This window comes from Haemorhous mexicanus, chromosome 21 (assembly GCF_027477595.1).
Source record: "Haemorhous mexicanus isolate bHaeMex1 chromosome 21, bHaeMex1.pri, whole genome shotgun sequence".
NCBI classification, from domain to species: Eukaryota; Metazoa; Chordata; class Aves; order Passeriformes; family Fringillidae; genus Haemorhous; species Haemorhous mexicanus.
Window position 1 is genome coordinate 7,874,193 of NC_082361.1, and position 19,010 is coordinate 7,893,202.

Sequence of the window (19,010 nt, forward strand, 5' to 3'; positions counted from 1 at the left end):
ATTTATCTTTATTTGTCTGGTTTTTTCATGTGTCCAAAGGCTCTGTGCATCAGGATGTTCAGCTCTCTGGTTGCACATAGCTTGCTTTCAGCCTTTCTTCCCTTCTAGGTAATACCCCTGAGCCAAGGCAGGCTCCCACTGGGAGTGGTTTTTCGATGAACATGTTCTGCATGTGATGAAGAAGCTAAGAAGAATACGGAGGAGTTTGATTTTCAGGCTCTCTCCCACCAAAACTTCCACCAGCCTGCCTGGAGAGATTGGGACCTGAACCCCCTTGGTGGAGCCAAACCCACTGGAGGTGAAATGGCCTCACAGGGCCCTGGCCAGCACTGCCTCCCTCCACCCTCTGCAGCCCTCCGACAAAACACGGCGGTCTTCATCCCCCTGCCCCAAAAGCCAAGAGATGGAGCAGGATGCTGAGCAGCTGTGCAGCTAGATGTGGGACCCCACAGCCACTCACTGCCCGGGCTGGGTACCCCCATGGGCATTGCTGAGGACTGGCTCGACCGAAAGCAAAGGAGACGTGGCAAGAGCGAGGGGTCCAGTTCAGAACTCTTTAATACAAGCTTATATTGTTTGTGTTTCTGATTCTCTGTTCTCCCAACATCTGGGGACATTAACCCTCATACGTGTGTGAGCATGTGTATGAAGATATATACAAAATCACACAGTTAAATATTTAAGCATACAAGGTATTATATATTTATATAATATAGAACTTTAGGGTATAGGAATCAACAATGGCAAAATATTTCTGATGAATCTGACATAACTTTTTTTTTTTTTTTTGGAGTGAAACATGATCTGTTTTTGAAAGACCAGAGGAAGTTGTTGCTTATTCAAAGCAAGAGAAAAAAGCTGTATAAAGAAATTCTATGAAAATGATTTAAAAAACATCATGAACCAAAAAAGGACAACTGTTAAAAACTGTATTGAAAAAAAAATAAATTAGATGAACAATTGTGTAAATATAAATTAAAAAAGATGACAATCTTAATAAATAAGCTTTACTATTTACATCTTTATATATTGCTTGGAGACTTAAATTAGATCCGTTAAAAACAAACGAACGCAAAATAAAACCCAAAATTGGAGCAGCAAACGTACAGGCGTGAGGTACAGAATTAAGGGTTGAACTGTATTTTGCTTGTTTCTTTTTTTTTTTTTTCCTTTTCTCTTTTATACAGTAGACCAGTAGAATTCTTGTGAAAATAGATCCTCAGCACTTCATTGGAGTATTGGTTGACGTGGCTTCCAAAAGGTGCCAAGAAAGATTCCATAATAATAATAATAATAATAATAATAATAATAACCATAATAATCATAATAATTATAATAAAAAGATACAATATGATACATAAATATGGAAGAGCAGTTGGTAATATGAATACATTTTTCTCTAGACGAGATCACAGTTTTATTTGTAAATATTACACTGATATATATATAATATTACACATATAATATTATATATATATCACATATATATTTATATATATATTTATATATATAGTACGGCTCAATCCTGCTCCCAGTGAAGTCAACAACAACAAAAACCTGTGTTGACTCGATGGGAGCAAAATTCAGCCTCTCATCTGCAGACAGGTACGTAATTACAGAGGCCGTACAATGCAAACTCCACAATGGTTCCAATTCCCTCTTGAATTGCTGGTGAAATGTTCTGTTAAAGCCCTGGTTCTTTGCACTCAGAAGATGGAAACTTGGTGGTTGAATGTGGCCTCACCAAAAGAAGGAAAAAACAAAAGACTAAAAACTAAGCCAGAATGGGAACCAAAGACAACTTGGACTCGTTAGCTCCACATCTCGACCCAACAGGACTAAGACTACCAACAAGTAGCACCAAGACTCCTCACTGAACACCTGGACCCAACCCAAGCTCTTGAGTGTGGCCTCAGAGGAAGTGATTCTCATTCTCAATGAATCTTGGATGTGTAGATCCGGTGAAAAGGGGAAAACTCAGTTTGACAAACGAAGACAGAAACAAAACATTAAGCCTCACCTTGCTCCTGCTAAAAGGAACAGGGGGGTTTGAACCCCCCCAGCTGGCAGAAACAGCCCAACACCAAATCCCTACTGCCCAAATTGACCATAGCTCCAAGGAAATACATCTTGGGCCACCTGGACCTGCTCCTCCTGATATTCTGCTCATGCTCCCACTGAACTCAGTGGTCAAGGTCCTCCAGGGAAACGGGGCTGTTCTTGGGGCTTCAGTACACCCATCATATAAGGTTACCCGGAGGCAGGAGTGCTGCTGCACCCTCAACAGGGAGATGGCCCTCCCCAGAGGATGGGGTAACATGGAAAAAATCTGGAACAGATCAGCTCAGCTGCACCACTGAGACCAAAATGGGGGCCACAACCATAAAGATATCTAGAGATACCTAGAGCATATCTCTGCAAGGCATGTGGTCCTCTCCCAGTGATATGAACATGCCCGTCAACTCTCACTGGGTCCTCCAGGGATTGGGCAGGGGAGGGCAAGATGCTGCTGAAAGGCTGGGAATTTCCACGGCATCCAAAAATAGTTCAAAGGCCAGACTTACAGCTCTGAAACCCCTCTGGGCATCCCAGCCTTGGCTGACTTACCCATCCCTTCCTGTCTTTTAGCTTGGCCTTGAACGGGCGCAACGGGCTGGAGTGTGGGAAGGGGGGTGTCAGCACCCCACTTCCCCAAAATGGGAGTCACCTGTCTGCTCAGGTAGCAGCTTTCTCCTTCCCCCTTCACTCCCAGTCTCTCTCAGCTCTCCGGGATTCAGACTGTGCAGTGCTTCTGAGTGCAGTAATTAGAGCACAGTGAAATACTGATTAAATGTGTATGTACAGTTGGATAACGTAAAAATAAGCACAAATACACACTTAAAAAAATAATCTGAAAAAAAAAAAAAACAAACTCCACCCCTTCCCTCCCCCCACAAACAACAATATACCAGGGGATAACCCCTTAGCCTTAGTTCCTGGACTTATCACAACACACAAGGAAAACAAAACCAGAAAATGTTATAAAACCTCATGGTACTTCTAGGGAAATCTACACTTCATATCTAGCTCTCTACTTAGCTGGCAGAATCGGTGTTTTCCTTTCAAACACACAAAAATAGGCTTTGCTCTTCTTGGATTTGGATTATGTGGGTTTTCTTTTCTTTTTTCTTTTCTCCGTTTTTTATCGGTTTTGTTCTTTTCTTTTTTTCTCTCCTATTCCTCTCTGTAAAGCCTCACAAGTTTTTTTTTTTCCCCACTTGAATCACTTGCAGCAAAAATCTTTTGTTGGCTATGGGGCTTTGGGGCTTTCCTTTTTTCTCTCTCTTTTTTTTTTTTTCCCTTTTTTTCCCTTTTTTTTTTTTTTTTTCTCTTAGACACAGGTAAAACCTAAAACAAACCGACAGTTACAACCAAGTGAAACTGAAACTAGAAGGGAGGTAGCTGGAACCCGATTCCAAGAATCCTCTGGTGCCATCCTCCTTTCTCAGCCTGGGGGTGACAGCGGAAAATGCAAGAAAAGCAGGAGGACACCAGCTCAGCCTGTCTGCAAGATGGTGGGGAGGGAGAGGGGTAGCAGCTGATTGGAGTTTCCCACCCCACCGTGCACCATTCACCGCTTTCTGCTCCAGCTTTCCCTCCTGATGGCCATGGACATCCCCCACAGCCTGGCAGCCCCACATAAGGTGCAGCCCTGGCTCACTGTCTGTGACAGAGAAGATCTTGGCACTAATGTGAACTGGACTTTATGAGCAGCTAAATTTCACCAGCATCAGCACCCTCTTCTCTTCCCCAAACTTCTGGTTTGGTGTTGTCCTATGCTGCTGGCTCAGTGGGTGGAGGTGGGGGTTGATGTCCCTCTCACCTTCCACCCACTGGCCACCACAGTCAGGGAGGGTCTTTCCTAGGACTCCACTGGGCATTTGAGGCCCATACAGTGGTAGATGATGTGAGGATCCAGCTGGCCCTGCCCAAGATTGGACACATGCTCAGGCCAGGGGACAAGACCTGAGCACGTGTCCGTTCCCCACAGCTCCCCTCTTGGCATCTCTCTGGGTGCTTGGTACAGCACCTGAAAATGCAGAGGGGATTTGCTCCAATGGAAAAAAAAAAAAAAAACAACAAACCATTGGATTTAACATGACTCAGAGCAGAACTTTTTTCCACTCCTGATCCCATCAGCCCTACTAGAGGAGACAGACAGTGCCAACATAGTAGTTAAAAAAAAAAGATCAAATAGCAGCATGGAAAGCCTGCCGGTGGGAAAGGGAGTTGGGGCACACCAGGACTGCAGGAGGGAAGCTGGGGAGGGAGGCTGTGCTGGTGAGAAGCCTAGCCTCTCTCCCTTGAGCTGAGGTCTCCAGCTCAGCAAGCAGGGGCTGGCCCTGGCTGCCTATAGGGGCTCAGCTGGCCTTGAGCTCCTGTGAGCCCACAGCAGCAAGTGGCAATAATGTCTGTACAGACCTGTCTCTCCTGGGCACTGTCCAAGTGGGAAAAGCAGATGGGAAATCTCCTCCGTGCTGAGCTCTGCACTGGGAAGGGCATTTTCAGCATGCACTCAGGAGCTGAACTGAGGCTGCCTGCTGGGATGAAACCCAGGTGGGATGGAGAGGAGAAATCATGCCAAGATGCCTCAGGCATTGAGGATATGAAGTGTTGTCAGTCTGGAAGGCTTTTGAGGTTGTGAGCTCTACTGATAGGCTGGGTGGCACATGAACAAACCACCAGCAAAACAGGGAAGGGCAAAGGGACCAGAAGGAAGCAGCAACCTTTGCACAGTTATTTACTTCCCATATTAGTTAGAAGGGAAAGGGCAAAAGTGGAAGGTTCAGGAGCAGTGCCATTGCTCTCTAAGCTGGGGGATGTTCAGTCTAACTCCATGGCAGGAACTCTGATCCCACTGCATCTCCCTTTCCAGGACACTCCTGCACAGAGGGGGCAGAGCCAGCCACACAGCTCCCACGGCCAGGCCTTCTCTAGGAATAGCTGGAGTTTCACAAGAGACAGCTCCTCACCTTCTTAATGACAATCCCCTCTCCAGGCCTGTACTTCAGTTCTTGAGGTTCTTCTCTGGTTCATTCCAATAGAAACAACCCCAACAGTGAGTAACAAGAACCTGGTCCCCTGCATCTATGAATCTATAATTTTTCCATTTCTAGTTCTCCAAATCATGTTTACATCTATCTCCATGAGCTAAATGACCCCTGCCCTTACCTTTCTGCCTCGCTCTAGTGCCTAAAGTGGGAGTTAGAAAAAATCCTTTTCTCTTTACCCAGTAGATTGTGCAAGTCACGACAGTTCCAGGGAACAAACAAGCTTAACATTGGGAGGGATGCTCTTTTGGATGTGTGTTCTTCATAGCAGGAGCTTGGAGCACATGCCCAAGCCACTCTGGAAAGATCTCTGGGATTTCCCTGGGATGGGCTGCAGCAGCAGCAGCAGCATTGGATGCCCTGGGTATCTCAGTGACTCAATGTAATGAACCCTGTAAGGAAGGGAATCACTGAGGGTCTGGCACATGTTGCCCTTTGGGCTGAAGCAGGAGGATGACAGGGAAGTGTGAGGTCTGCTGCAGCTAATGCCCTTCTTCCTGGAAGATTACAAACAGCAAGGCTCCTGGTCTGTCCCAAATGTCTGACCCACTGGCCTGGCAGCTTAATACTGACAAATATGGCCAAAATTCTAATACTGTCTCCTAAGGTCCTTTCCTCATGGCAGGTGTCTCTTCCTCCTCTTCCCCTCTCCCAAAAAAACAGGAGCATGAAGCAGTTGTCAGAATCAGATCACCCTAAGAGTGGGGTGGAGGAGGCTGGAGAGCCACTTGGCAGAGTGGAGACCAGAAAGCAGATTCCTTTGGCTGGCTGGTGTCCTGTTTTCTTGCCCCAGTGCTGAGGAAGAGACCAGAGGGTTTGAAAGGCAGGTTGTAGGTAAGCTTTAAGGCAGACTGTTTGGTTGCATGGGGTTGTTTTTCACCCTGTCCTGACACAGTAAGGAAACTATTTGTATGGGACATAGCAGCAGGAGTAGCAGCAGCAGACATGCTCAAATGACAAGTGCGGGTGCGAGTTCCCCTCTCTGTGCTCCTCAGAAGCAATCATCCATGTTCCTCAATGCCAGTCCTTAGACTCCCCACTCCATCATTCCACTACAGGACCACCTGCCCAGCTCCACACAGAAACACCCCAGAAGCCCTGCAGGCTACAAGGGGCCTTTTTGTTGGCTCTTTGAGGGCAGGGGGAGAAGGAGGAGCTGTACAGAAAGGCCACTGCAGTCTGCTGAGCTGCCTGGCTGGAAGTAGCGTTCCTGTGAGGAGCAGATGCATCCCACATCTCGAGCTGGCTGGGTGCCTGGCAAGTCACTTGCCAAGAGGCCCAGCCCTGTGGAGATCCCACCCCAACCACAGTGCCCCGAGCATGCGATACCTTGGCATTCAGCATCAGAAAAGGCTCAGCTTGGAGTCCTCCAAGAGCTCAGCCTCTTCCACCAACGGTCTGAGTTATGAGTGCTGGGGAGGGGAAAGTGTTTTTGTGTTGATCATAATCTCTCGCTCTTTCTCTCTCTCTTTCTCTACTTATTTCTATAAATATGTGTACATAAATAGTTTGTTTCTCGCCTTGAATCTAGATATGAACTGTTCAAATTAGGTGGGCATAACATGCTGTTTTGATACATGAAAGTCATCTTGACTTGACTCTTGGTTGTTTTTTTTTTTTTTCTCATGATCACTATTTAAGATATAATTAATACATAAACCCCTACTTTGAGCTCTCCTTGGACAAAAATTAAAGGCAGACTGGTTGAATTCTAAGGGTCCCTGGTGCAGAAATGCCATCCAGTTGAGCAGCTAAATGTTAAAAACGATACCAAAAGGGATGTGGTGTCTCTCCTAGCCTGCCTTGAGCAGTGTGGTCCTCCTTTCCACGTCAGTTGGCTTTACCCAAGACTGAAGCCACGGAGGTCTTTCTGGGTGTGCTCTTGGGCGTTGGGGTCCCGGCAAGCACACTCTCCTTGTAGGTCACAGGACATAGGAAATGGTGTCACCTGGGAAAGAAGCCAAAAACACAAAGGCATGAAGGAAGGAACACACCTATAGCAGCCTGGAGAACAAAAAAAGATCTCTGGGGTGAAATCTTCAGAGATCCGCTGCAATCTTCGCTATGTTATTTTTTACAGTGATTTATGTTAGTGCTGAGCTGGTGCTGCACGGAGGTTCCAAAGAGCCTATGGTTTGGGTGCTGCTGCTTTATTTAAGTCCATTTGTGCACTTAACTATGAATGTTCTTGGGTTCAGTTCCTCAGGAGCAGAACCAAGCACTGTCTCACAGATCAGTGCAGCTGGAGTCCAGCAGAGACTTCTCGGAACACCTCATGTGTTTGAGGTCAGGAGATGCAGCTAACAGGCACTGAGGCACAGCAGAGGAATGCAGTGGGAGACTGCTGCATTCACCATCTGTCATCTCTCTGTGACCCCTCTGGAGAAGCGTGGGAAGGAGCTGAAACAATAGCCTGTGATGCTTGCCCACTGAAAGCTCATTTGGGCCTCTTGCATCACAGTATTTACCTGCAGAAAAGGCAGTGGGACAAGCGTCTCACTTGCCCTGAAGTGAATTCCCAAGAATTTCTCCCATCTGCACAGACTGAACAAATGACCTCATTCCCCTCCTTTACACTCCTTCCAAGGCAGTGCCACAACCTGTTCCAATGTTCCCAGCAAGAGCTGCACACGCTCTGTCTGCTCCCCCTGGCTCTGCTGCCACACGTTCACACTCCTTTCTCAAACACTTTTCTCCAGGCTACAATGCCTGAGTCTGCCTGTTCCCTATGCATCACCCACAGCCCATCTAGGAATGTGGACCCAGCATTGTGCTGTCATCTCCAGCTAGACCTTCCACACGAGTCGCTGCCTGTCCCTCTCCAGGATGCCTTTCTCCTGACGAACACAGTTTGGGAAGGAGGGGTGTGGAGCTTTATTTCACAACTGGGTAGCCTAAGGCAGGGACATGCTGACAGAGACACTAAATAGCCAACGTTCATCACCAAATCAGGGCTTAGAGAGCCTCCTCCCCTTGCTTTTGATTCCATTCACAGAAGACCTGACCCTCCAGGTGGAATAGAGTGATGACTCTTCATCAAGCCATGGCCTTGGTGACTTATGCACTAAACAACCAGTGAAAAATCTGAATCTACAATTGCACAAATTTGGAGATTGCAAAGAGAAGAAAAAGTCCAAAAAGTTAGAAGCCAATGAATCCAAATAACTGGCAACTGAATAGGTTTATAAAATGCAGAAAACAATAGGAGCTTAAGGGTCACTTGATCCAACAGAAGCCAGCCCGAGCAGGACTGTCTCATATCACAGTGTTATGAATGTTCTTAGATAGGAAAACAGAGAAGTCTGTAAACAATGGGGTTTGGGGAGGAGGCTGAGGAGGGATTGCTTTATGACTGAGTTAAAATACTGGAAAGGAAAAAGAAAAGATACATGCAAAATAAAAATTGAGTTTTTTCTGTTCAGTGTAGAAGGAAACATTTTGGTTTAGATTATCTGCTACATTTCAGGTTTGACCTTTCCCTTCAAGACAAACAAATAAAAAAGACTATTTCACAGCAAAAGTTATGTCTTGAAACAAAAACTTGTTTCACTTAGAAAATGCTCAAACAAAACATTTAAGTACGCCTGGAGTTTTCTGCTATTTTCATTTTTTTTATCCTGAATCATTCAGCTCAATCTGGATTTGGCAATGATTTTAACTTAAAAAATCCTCCCTGATGTACAATGAAGCTACTGGTTGGAGGCAAGACCTGGGAACCTGATTCTTTCATTTGTCTTGATCAAGCTTTTTCCTCTCCCCGGCCTGGATTCCCTGTGTTTGCCTGTAACAACCTGACAAAGGAGATTAAGGAGCCCCTTCGTTCAGAAGAGAGACAGGGAAGATGGATCCACACTTTGCATTGATCACAGGTCAGCCACACACCCAATCCAGGCATTCCAGTAAAGTGTCTGAAATTAGTGGTGACAGCCTACTGCACTTTGTCTCTGCTGCTGTCCAGGCTTAAGCAGGATGTGCTGCAGGCACAGAGATCCCAAACATGCTCCCATTTCACCTGCAGGAACATCAGAGCCAGGAGAGAAAGCCCTACATGGCTCTGTCTCCAAACCACCAGCTCACATTCCCCTCACCTACTTTCTGCTGAAACAGCAGCCTTAGACACCCAAACTGGCATGAGTTTGATGTTGCCTGAAGTACTCGACCCCCTTCATTCTCTCTCCTCCCATTTCTCCTCGTGAATCCCTTGTTTTCCTCTTTGCTTTCTCACAGGATGTGCTCAGCCCTGGAGCGACCTGAAAAGGTGCACGTACGAGAGTGGATTGCTGCTGCATTACAGCCAGCTCCTGGGGAGATGGAGCAACCAGAGAAGAAATGCCTGGCTGTTTATTGTCTCCCAATAGTGGTCATGGATAGAAGAGTAGAAGCTTTCTCTGAGGCAGAGCTGTGGCCCCCAGAGCAGACAGCTTTGTGGCTCAGCAGCAGTTCCCAGCAGTGGGTAGCCTGATGGAGAAGGGTTTCTTCCTGATCAGATCAGTCTTATTCACTTTATGTCCCTTATGGAGGCTTTTTATGCAATTTGATTTTTACAGTGCTATTGTCCAGATAGATGAATTGTTTTGTCTTATGGCAGTGAGCTCCAGAGATCGGTTTTCTATTATGTGAGATTTCTATGGGTAATAAGCACACTCACAGTCACATTAGACATGACAAAATTCTCCAAAAGCTTAGCAGTAATACAGGGTTTTCCACTTTAAACAACAGTTACAACAAATACACATTTGAGTTCCCCAAGGACCTGATTTCCATAGGTATTTAGGGAATTTAACCCACACACAGCATCTGCTGGGACTGTCAGAAGTACCCAGCTCAGGAAAACTGTGAAAGCCCTTTGAAGAAGAACTGTCTGTTGCCTTGGGCTCACACAGTGACAGCCTCTGGAGCACACAGCCATGAAATAGAGCTGCTGGATGTGCTAGAAATAATAAATGCTGATCCTTTCACTGAATGATAGCCCATTTAGGTGTGGAGCCCAGATATACATACTCCAAGATTAACTACCTGTTTTCTTTTTAAATAGGTCCGTGAAAGCCCAACTCATTACCAGAATACACGACCTGCATTGAAATTTCCAGCTGGACCTGGAGTCAGCTCCTCTTCCTTCAAAACACCAAGCCCTGCATTTCACCTATGTCCATCTCCCCATGTAGAAAACCCAGAAAATGTCTAGGAGGATGAGAAGAAAAAGCTAAAAATTAAGCTTAGGGCTATCTTGGACATTTGATAAAGTAATGCAAGACACTGTATCCTTAGACCAGCTAAAGCAGATTGAAAAAGACATAAGTGAAGAACACAGCTCCACACACCTACACACACACAGCTCTTGGAGATGATCCAGAACAGTCATGGCACTGGATCAACAACGCTCGGGGGAATGTGAGTCACACCACAACCACACTGGACCACAGACTATCCATCATCCAGAGAAAAGAGACACAACCTCCCTCATTCCTGTCACCTGGAGTGTGCAGGACATGACACATCCTGCTCTGAACCTAGAGGAGCAAGGGCAGCAGGTGTGAGCTCACAGGTTGGGCAAGAGGCTGGCACAGACACCCAGGTGTAACTCATGGGGGATCCAAAATACCTCGACCAACTCACCACCATTGCTGCACAGTGCATGACCTCAGACTTCCTTCTCCACCAAGACATGGGAGCCCTGAGCATCCTCGCCCACACTTAGTGATGAGACTTTGGATAAACTCAAGCTGCCTCTTAGAAACAGGGCTAGATTTGTGCTGGATGCTGTGCTCCCAACTGTGGGAACAAGGGTAAAAATGCGACAGAGCAATGCAGAACTGGGATGCAGGTCATGGAATGAGTGAGAGGTCATAACTCCTCACTACATGCACCTATCTGAAGAGGCTGGTGACATCCCAAGGCTGATCCCTGCTGAGAAAGGCCAGTCTGTAGGGAACTGGTGGGAATGTTGACAGGAGAAATCCCAGACAGGTAGAGGGAGGGATGGAAAACAGCTCTGCAAAGGCTGCAAACTTGTCCTTCACAGAGTCTGGTATCAGGCTGACCTGGCTGTGCCTTCTGCCCGTGCCTGGGGTTGGCTCACAGCAGCACCAGGGCAGGCAGGATTGGGCCCAGGGAGGGGGAAGCAGGGGAGGAGGGCTGCAAAGTGTTGGGAAACAGGCTGTTGTTAGATTTCAGCCCTGAAGTGTTTGCGAAATCTCCCAGACAGGCTCACTGGGGCTGCGGAGGCCCTGCTGCAGGCACAGCCTCGGCGGCCAGTGTGGCCTGGGAGATAAGTGTGGCAGCCTGTGCTGAGTGTCACAGCCCTGTGCCTCCCCAGAGCCTCCCAGCTCAAACACCAGGGACTATTCTGTTCCCTGACAAGGCCCTTGTGGGATAAAAAAGCATCTTGGAAGGGTCTTCCCAGTGTTTTTCAGCACTGAGGTCACCAGTTTGAGATAACGGAGCAAGAGCGAGCCCCCTTTTAGCTCTGAGCACCGGTGTGTGGGTTCACACCTAGGGCACTGCTCCAGAGGGCCTGGGAAGACAAAGCTGGCAGGAAACCTCCTCTCCATGCAGCACATGCACTTCTAAAAGCCTGAATTTTTGTTAACTACCCCACCATAAACTGAACTTTCCCCCAGTGAAACCAGCAACTGTGGTGCATCGAGTCGTAGCTCAGCTGAACCCAGCAGATGCTCTGCTCTCTCACTCGTGTGCAAATTGGGAGCTGCCTCACCAGAACCAGTGGGAGCAGGATGGCCCAAAGCCAGCAGGGATTCCCGGGAAAGCCCAGCCCGCATGGATCCCGCATCCCCGCCTGCCCGCGCAGCAGAGCGAGGAGCCCGCTTGCCAAACCACACGGAGCTCAGTTGCTCAGCAATCAGCTGTGCTTCCTACTCTCGTGCTACTGATTGTGCAAACATGAATGTAATTAGTCTAAATAATCACCAAAGATTTAATAGGAGCCAGACCACCCAGAGGCCAAATAGCTGGCGGTGGAGCAGGGAAGGTTTGTTCGCTGTTTTTTGTAACACTTGCTAATGAAGTGAGGTCGGATAGCAAAGCAAACACCCTCCACCAGCACATCCCCTGGGAATGCCGTATGTTGTGGGAAGCCCCATGTCCCTTGAAGCCAAGAACAGTTCTCTCAGGATAGGCAACATGTGCTGCTACCATCACTGCTTTTAATTTATTGACGCCTGGAAAGCCTCCCTGAAGGATTATGAAACCAAGCTCTGAGCCCCAAAATAAGCTCCCATCCTAACCAACCCTGACTGGAAACGCTCCTCTCACATGGCAAACAGCAACAGCCACTGAGCCTGTGACTGAGGGCTGCTGGAGAAGTGAGTTCACCCACACTTTGGGGAGAACCCGCGTGCTTGGAGCGCTCAGCCGCTTCCAGAGGCATGAAGCAACACTCAGCATTGTATCCTGCCTTCCTCCCTGCTCACCCACCATTCATTCTATCTCTCTGGCTAATTATAGAGCTGACAAACACACCCAGCTGGGGACAGGCCAGTAGTTAGGAGCAGCATCGTGGCAGGAGCATCAGTTCTTCTGGATAAACAGGATTTCCTCAGCTGGGGTGGTCACTTAAGCTTCTAATGGCACCAAACTGCCTCAGAAACATGTTGTGGTAATGGAGAAAGATCTGAGATTGCCTAAGACAGGTCTGTGTTGCAGTCAGAGAGCTGGGAGAAGGTGCTTATTTCTCCAAAATACCAAGAAGTGGTTATTTCTGTTGGCTTAGGGGTAGGAGTGCAGACTCATTCCCCTCTCTTCCCATGGAGACAGGGACAGCCTTTGGAAATCGCTGCTGGAGCCAGCAGCAGCCCCTCAGTTCAAAGCTCTTTTCTTTAGGCCTTGAATTCTCGGCCATAAAGTCTCTGAAGAGGTTTTGATAACTGGCCTATCTTTTAGATAAGCAAAGCTTTGGATGAATCCCACACAGCCCTCTATCTACCACAAGTCCTCATTTGTTTTCCGCCAAGGCACTTGCTGGTTTTCCTCTCCAAGGTGTTGGACAGAAATGTCAAGAGGCTGAAGGGACAGGACAATTTTTCTCTTTTTTTACCAAGTGCTATGGGGCAAAGCAGTTGAGGGAAAACCTGAGTGATAGTTGAGTGAGGCAGGTTTTTCTCATGGGAGCTGTAGGTTTATCCCTAATGCGACAAAAAGGAAAGGCAGAGAGGAAAGACAGATGAAAGTTCACCCTTACAAATGGTTGAAGTTGAGGGAATTTTAAAATCACAAATTCATTGTATTTAAATCGACAGGGATCAGACTGCAGGACCTTCAACCAGGCAAATCTACAATCCCAGTCTGGAACAAAGTACACAAGCCGAGCCTAAAGAAAGAATTTCTGATTTCTGTGAGGTCTTTCTAGACAGTCTTGTCTAGGGAAAACTTATAAAAGGGAAGGGGAAGAAAAGAAGTGGAGGAGACAGTTACTGGAGAGAAGATTTCCTGAAATGAATCAGAGGAAACAGCCAGAGCCTCTCCCAGCAATGCTGCACACCTCACAAACTCCTCGCCAGCAGCCAAGAGCCCAGAGACAGCCAGTTATGCCCAGGTTATTTATTTCCCTCACTCTGGCAGTGTCACGTAGGTAATGTTTTAGAGAATAGTGTCTTCTTTTATCTGCTGCAGGATACAAAGCAAGGAGCAGCTTCCTAGAGCAGCCAGGCAGAAGGGAGCTGGCAACCTGTGCTGGGTCAGGAGGGGAGGAAGATTAAAAGGAGATGGGATTTTGCTTTGTCCTTCACGGAAGACTTTACCCCCTCCAGATACACAACAGAAGCTTTCTCTCCCTCGGAGGTCGGCTGGCAATGGCCTTGCTGTCTCTCAAAGCTGCTCCTGGGTCACAAACAGGGCAAGCTGTGAGCAGCAGGGCCCCGTGCCCCAGCAACAGATCTGCCATCAGCCCCCTGCTCCCCACACTGCCTGCCCGTGTCCCTGCTTCCTTGGGTGGCACTCGTCTCTGTGCCAGCCCTGGCTTCTCGCCCACTGCAGGGCGACGCTCATCAATTAGCACACAACAAATAATTAAGCTGATGAATGTCTCTTTTTTTTCTGCTTTCTGACTGCACTTGCCTCGAATTTATGCCCAGATTATGACTGAATTTATTCGTTGCCACTTGCAGCATTCAAAAGAGGCCGTTAATGATTTCTTTTAAGCTCTCCAGCCTGATTGTGAACAGTGCAGGGCAAATACTCATTATTTCCTATCTAAGCAGCAGTGCTGATTAGTTGGTGCTTGGTCAGATAAGTCACACTGCTCCATTCCCCACTCGCTGACGGGATCCACAAGGTCATTCCCTGCTAATGCTCAAATGCAAAGGGAAAACATGGGATAAGCATGGAAGTCCCTTGTGCATTCTCAGGGCAACAAAACAGGAGCATGCAAAGTCTCACATTAAGTAAGAGGGCTTGGATTTAAAGTGAACTTGGCTTGAAGTATTTTGCTTTCAGGCAGCCTGTTCACAGCACTGTGTGCAGCCCAAAGTGTGTTTGGGAGGGTAGTGGGACTGCAGTGAAACTTAAGTCTTGACAGTTTGCGGACACTAAAGATCTGAAGCCAGCTCTTACTCGACTGTTAACTCCTGAATCTTCACATGGTGCAATGTTAATCTTCAGCCCTTTCCCAAAATAATGTGTGGAGTTGCTATGTTCTCTTAAATGTGAACCATGTGTCACCTCAGCAATGGCTGCTGCGGGGAAAAGATGATAAATCTAAAGCTTTTAAAATGTCCTCTGACATTTTGGGAGAAAAACAGGTGTTGCATAAATGTTGGACATTTATGGGCAAACTTGCAGGGGCTTTAAAAGACTGACACATCTGCCACATAGTATGTAACCCTGAAAGAAAAGGAGCAAAGCAGTCTCTTTCATGTGTCTCACTCTCTCTACAAGTGTATGAAAATACATCCTCATCTGGTATTGGAATTAACAGAGCTGGACTCGCCCCTCCCTATGTCTCCTCCAGGTTTTTGGCTTTTACACCCAATGTGTATTTTAAAACTGTGCCTTTTTAAGTAGGTGGCAAACTGTGCTGGAAGGATTTGGTATGCGGAGTATTTTTATTCAGCTCCTTTTTCTCTCACCTTTCATTGTTTTTCCCTTTGGAATATCTCCTGTAATGCTCCACTCATAAACCTCTTCAAAGGGAGGGCTGTATTTGAACAGCCTGGCCTGAAATCTGGTCTCAGTCAAAGGCCTCAGATGGGAAAATAACTGGGAGAGCCAAGCCCCACGGCCCCACGGCTGCTGCCGCAGGTGTCGGCAGCCGCTTTGCAGGAGCAAGGTTCTCCTGCTGCCTCCTTGACTCTGACCCCACAGCCCCCCTGGCTGGGTTATTATTCCCCCTTTTACCCTATAAATGTAATAAACTGGGACTTAGCATCTCACTTTTAGTGTGGAAGATCCAAGGAGAAGGTGGTTTTCCTCACTTCTCCCAGGCGTCTCATTCAGCTCCTGGGTTGTTGTTGTTGCTCTGGGAGAGAGGAGACTTTGGAAGCTGGATGCATGCCAGGCTTGTGATGGGCTCCATGGCCCAGCCCTCCACCTGTGTGATCTCGAGGATGGAGGATTCTAAACTGCCAGCTAGGGCAAGTCTAATTCCCCAGTCACAATGATCCAGCTCCCAGGGAAGTCTGTGAAAGCAGACTTATCTCCAAAAAGCTACAAAACCTCCCCCTCCATGGAGAAAATCCATGAGATGTGTGACCAGCTGCCCGTCTCTGACCATTTGCCCTTTGCATCAAGCAGTTTTAGCACAGAAAACAGCAACCCACTGGGCTACAAAGTGCTTCCCCTCCTTGGGAGGTCACTTGGTTTCTGGGTGGCAGGGAAGCAGCAGATATTTTGAGCGTGAGTCGCCTGGCTGGTAAGTGCTCACAACTCTGTGCAGATCCCACTTGGTCTCAACTCCCTGCCCAGCAATAAATTCTGCTCCCAAACCTTAATCCTGTCCCTCCCCATCCCCCTTCATCTCAGCTCTCACATCCCCCTTGTTTCAGTTGTGCCCTCAGCTCCTGTCTTGATGAGGCTGGTTTGGGTCGGTCCCCTCCCAGGCACCTCGCTGTCGTTCTTCTGACACTGTTTGGGATTTTTCATCGCCTGCTCTCCAGCCTGCAGGCAGTGAGATAAAGTTTCCCAGGCAGGCTGTTTTGGGAGGAGAAGACCTACACCATGCTGAGCTACCAGGCACTTCCAGCTCTGCCCTCCCGGCTGGTGGGAGGTCAGCGAGCAAGCTGTGCTGCTCTTGGGCTGCTCCTCCCAAGGAGGTGGAAAATCAGCCAGAGATAGGAATCTCTTCCTGGAGACAACTGATGAGCCACTGTCTGTCATCCTGCTCATGTCTTCAGAGGTTGTTTCACCAGGGAGCCCCTTTTGGGGTCTCCATGCCCTACTCCACCCATAGGGAACAGAGGAGCTGCCCTGCCTAGGCTTCCCTGCATGCGGCTCCCAGGAATTTTTTTCAAAAGGAACACCACAATAGAAGGGAATGTTTGTCCAAAATGAGCACAGCTAGGGAAACAACCTCTTTCCCTGCATTTTCCCCAGAGGAGAAACTAACTCCTTCCACTTGCCAGGGCATGCCCATTTCCCTTCCCTGGTGTTCCCAGATGGACCAGAGACAGCCCACAATGAAAAGAAGTCTCCAGCCAAAGCTGGAGAGAAGACCTCCTTCCTCAGCTGGGTAACATGGATGGTGTCATATGTTAAGCCCAAGCTCCCTCATGTTTTTTTATTTATTAATATGTATCAGATACTTAATGCAGCTGGATTTTTCATTCTGTTCTATACACAAATCTGGAAGATAAGGTAAAATATTCACCTGGCAGAGGCTAAAATCTGCTTTATTTTTTGGGAGGAACTTAGTTCCAATCCCTGCTCGTTAGAAACCTATAAAATGTTGTACTGCTCCACAAGCTCCATCACTCCAGTCTCTGTCTCTAACAGTGCTCAGAAATTTGTGTTAAAGAAGCAGAAAAAGGGGGGATGTGTGTGGAGGGACTCTTGCACAGGCTCAAACAGCCAAGGGTTCAAATATTCCTCAGCCAGAAGCTGCATCCAGATCACAGTGTCTAATAGCCACTGAAGGAGCAAAGCTCCACAAATAGGCCTGTTCTTTTTTTGACTTCAAATATATTTTTGTTCTTAATAATGCTCTGTGGCAACTCATCCCATTACTCAAACACACACTGTGCCAATAAGGATGTTCTTTCGTCTGTTTGGATCCTGCTTCAAGGAAATTACCACTTCACCCCCTCATTGCTGAGTGATAAAAACCAGTGGATTTTACTTTCCTAAGCATCATCCCTACCTTAAGTAATGATTTTATAGATCTGTGTCACTAGCTTGTCTTTTTTTGCAAGACTCTGGTCTAGGTGGTCTCTGTACAAAAAATATTTGACATCTCCACCCAGCCCTGCTGCCCTGCTCCACATTCTTCTGTCTCATTCTGGGATGGGACAGTCAGCAGCAAGCCAGGCACATGTGGGTACACATGGATCAAAGAACAGATCCACAATGATGCTTTCCTTTTACTCTCTTCTATTTTCCTAATGACTTCCAACCTTTAGTTTCCCTTTGGAGCCTTGAAGATGGATGATAAATGAACCAGCAAGAATTCAGTGCCTATGGTGAGCTGATGCCTGGGCTGAAGATCCTTCTGAGACCTTGGACCTTCCTTTTTTGACCAAAAATAATTTTTCCAGACACAAAGCAGCACTCATCAAGGAATTCCCATGGGAAGAGGAAGGGGCATCCCTACCTTTTTGGTCTTGACTGTTGAGGCACAGCAGTCCCCACCATCATAGTTGCAGAAGGCTCTGTTGTTGATGGAGTCACAATAGTTGTCCCCCATGAAAGGCTGAAAAAGGAAAAAGCAGGAAAAGGCTGAGAGGGTGGACATGGATAAAATGAGCCCCTTCCTTATGGAGACAGGGTGAGAAAGTTGTGGCTGGAGAAGAGAAGGTTGTGTGGAGACCTCACAGCACCTTCCAGTGTCTGCAGGGGCTACAGGGGGACTGTTCATCAGGAACTGTGGGAACAGGACAAGGGGAAATGGCTTCACATTGAAAGAATGGAAATTTAGGTTAGATGTCCAGAAGAAATCCTTCCCTGTGAGGGCAGTGAGACCCTGGCACAGAGCAGCTGTGGCTGCCCCTGGATCCCTGGCAGTGTCCAAGGCCAGGCTGGACAGGGCTTGGAGCAGCCTGGGACAGTGGAAGGTGTCCCTGACCATGGCAGGGGTTTGGAAGTGGATGACCTTAAGGACCCTTCCAACCCAAACCATTCTATGATTCTATAATCCTGAAACCTGTAACAATATTTCAGAAGAAAACCATAAAAATTTGAAGGAGCCATATAGTTCATAACATACCAGCTGCCCTGAAAAGGAAGAGATAATTATTCCCCTTTCCCTTCAAAACAGACAGAAAAAAAGGACAGTAGATGGAAGGGAAATGAGCCCTTGTTGCCTCTTCACATCCCACATAAGAGGATGCTTCAGGAATATTAATTTGACAAGGCCCACAGACAGCATCCAGGCATCTAAAATTGTGGCACCTTTGATAATTTTAAGCTAACCTTCCTAAACTGTGTGGGATAAGACGAAGGTTATGTATTGCAGCAAAATGGGCTTGCTTTTAATAGCTGAGCTTTTTACCAGAGTTCTCCTGACTCTGCAACACGTGTCAGCAACGAGGGCACAAAACAAATCACCAGAACGAATGGAAGAGGTCTGAGCTCAGCACCATGAGCTCAGGGACCATGTTCTGCTGTTCTCTGAACAGCAGTGACTGTGTGGGACCCTGGCCATGGCACATGATCTTCCTCCACTCCATAGCTCAGAGCTGGGATAATGGCAATTATTCAGAGGGACATTGTGGAGAGCCGTTAAGTGAAATTCATAAATCACCTTGAAAAAGAAAA

The 19,010-nt window shown here is 47.3% G+C and overlaps 1 protein-coding gene across 2 annotated transcripts in view; it reads right to left on the minus strand.

Moving 5' to 3' along the window:
* Positions 1–540: 540 nt before the first annotated feature.
* PAPPA (pappalysin 1) overlaps positions 541–19,010 on the minus strand; it is a 180,631-nt gene continuing 162,161 nt past the window's right edge. For both annotated transcript variants that reach the window (XM_059865083.1, XM_059865082.1), the window contains exons 21-22: positions 17,848–17,946; positions 541–7,038 (exon numbers count right to left, since the gene is read on the minus strand). In XM_059865083.1, coding sequence (XP_059721066.1) covers positions 6,931–7,038; positions 17,848–17,946 — 207 coding nt within the window. In that variant the 3' untranslated portion in view covers positions 541–6,930. The remainder of the gene's footprint in view (positions 7,039–17,847; positions 17,947–19,010) is intronic.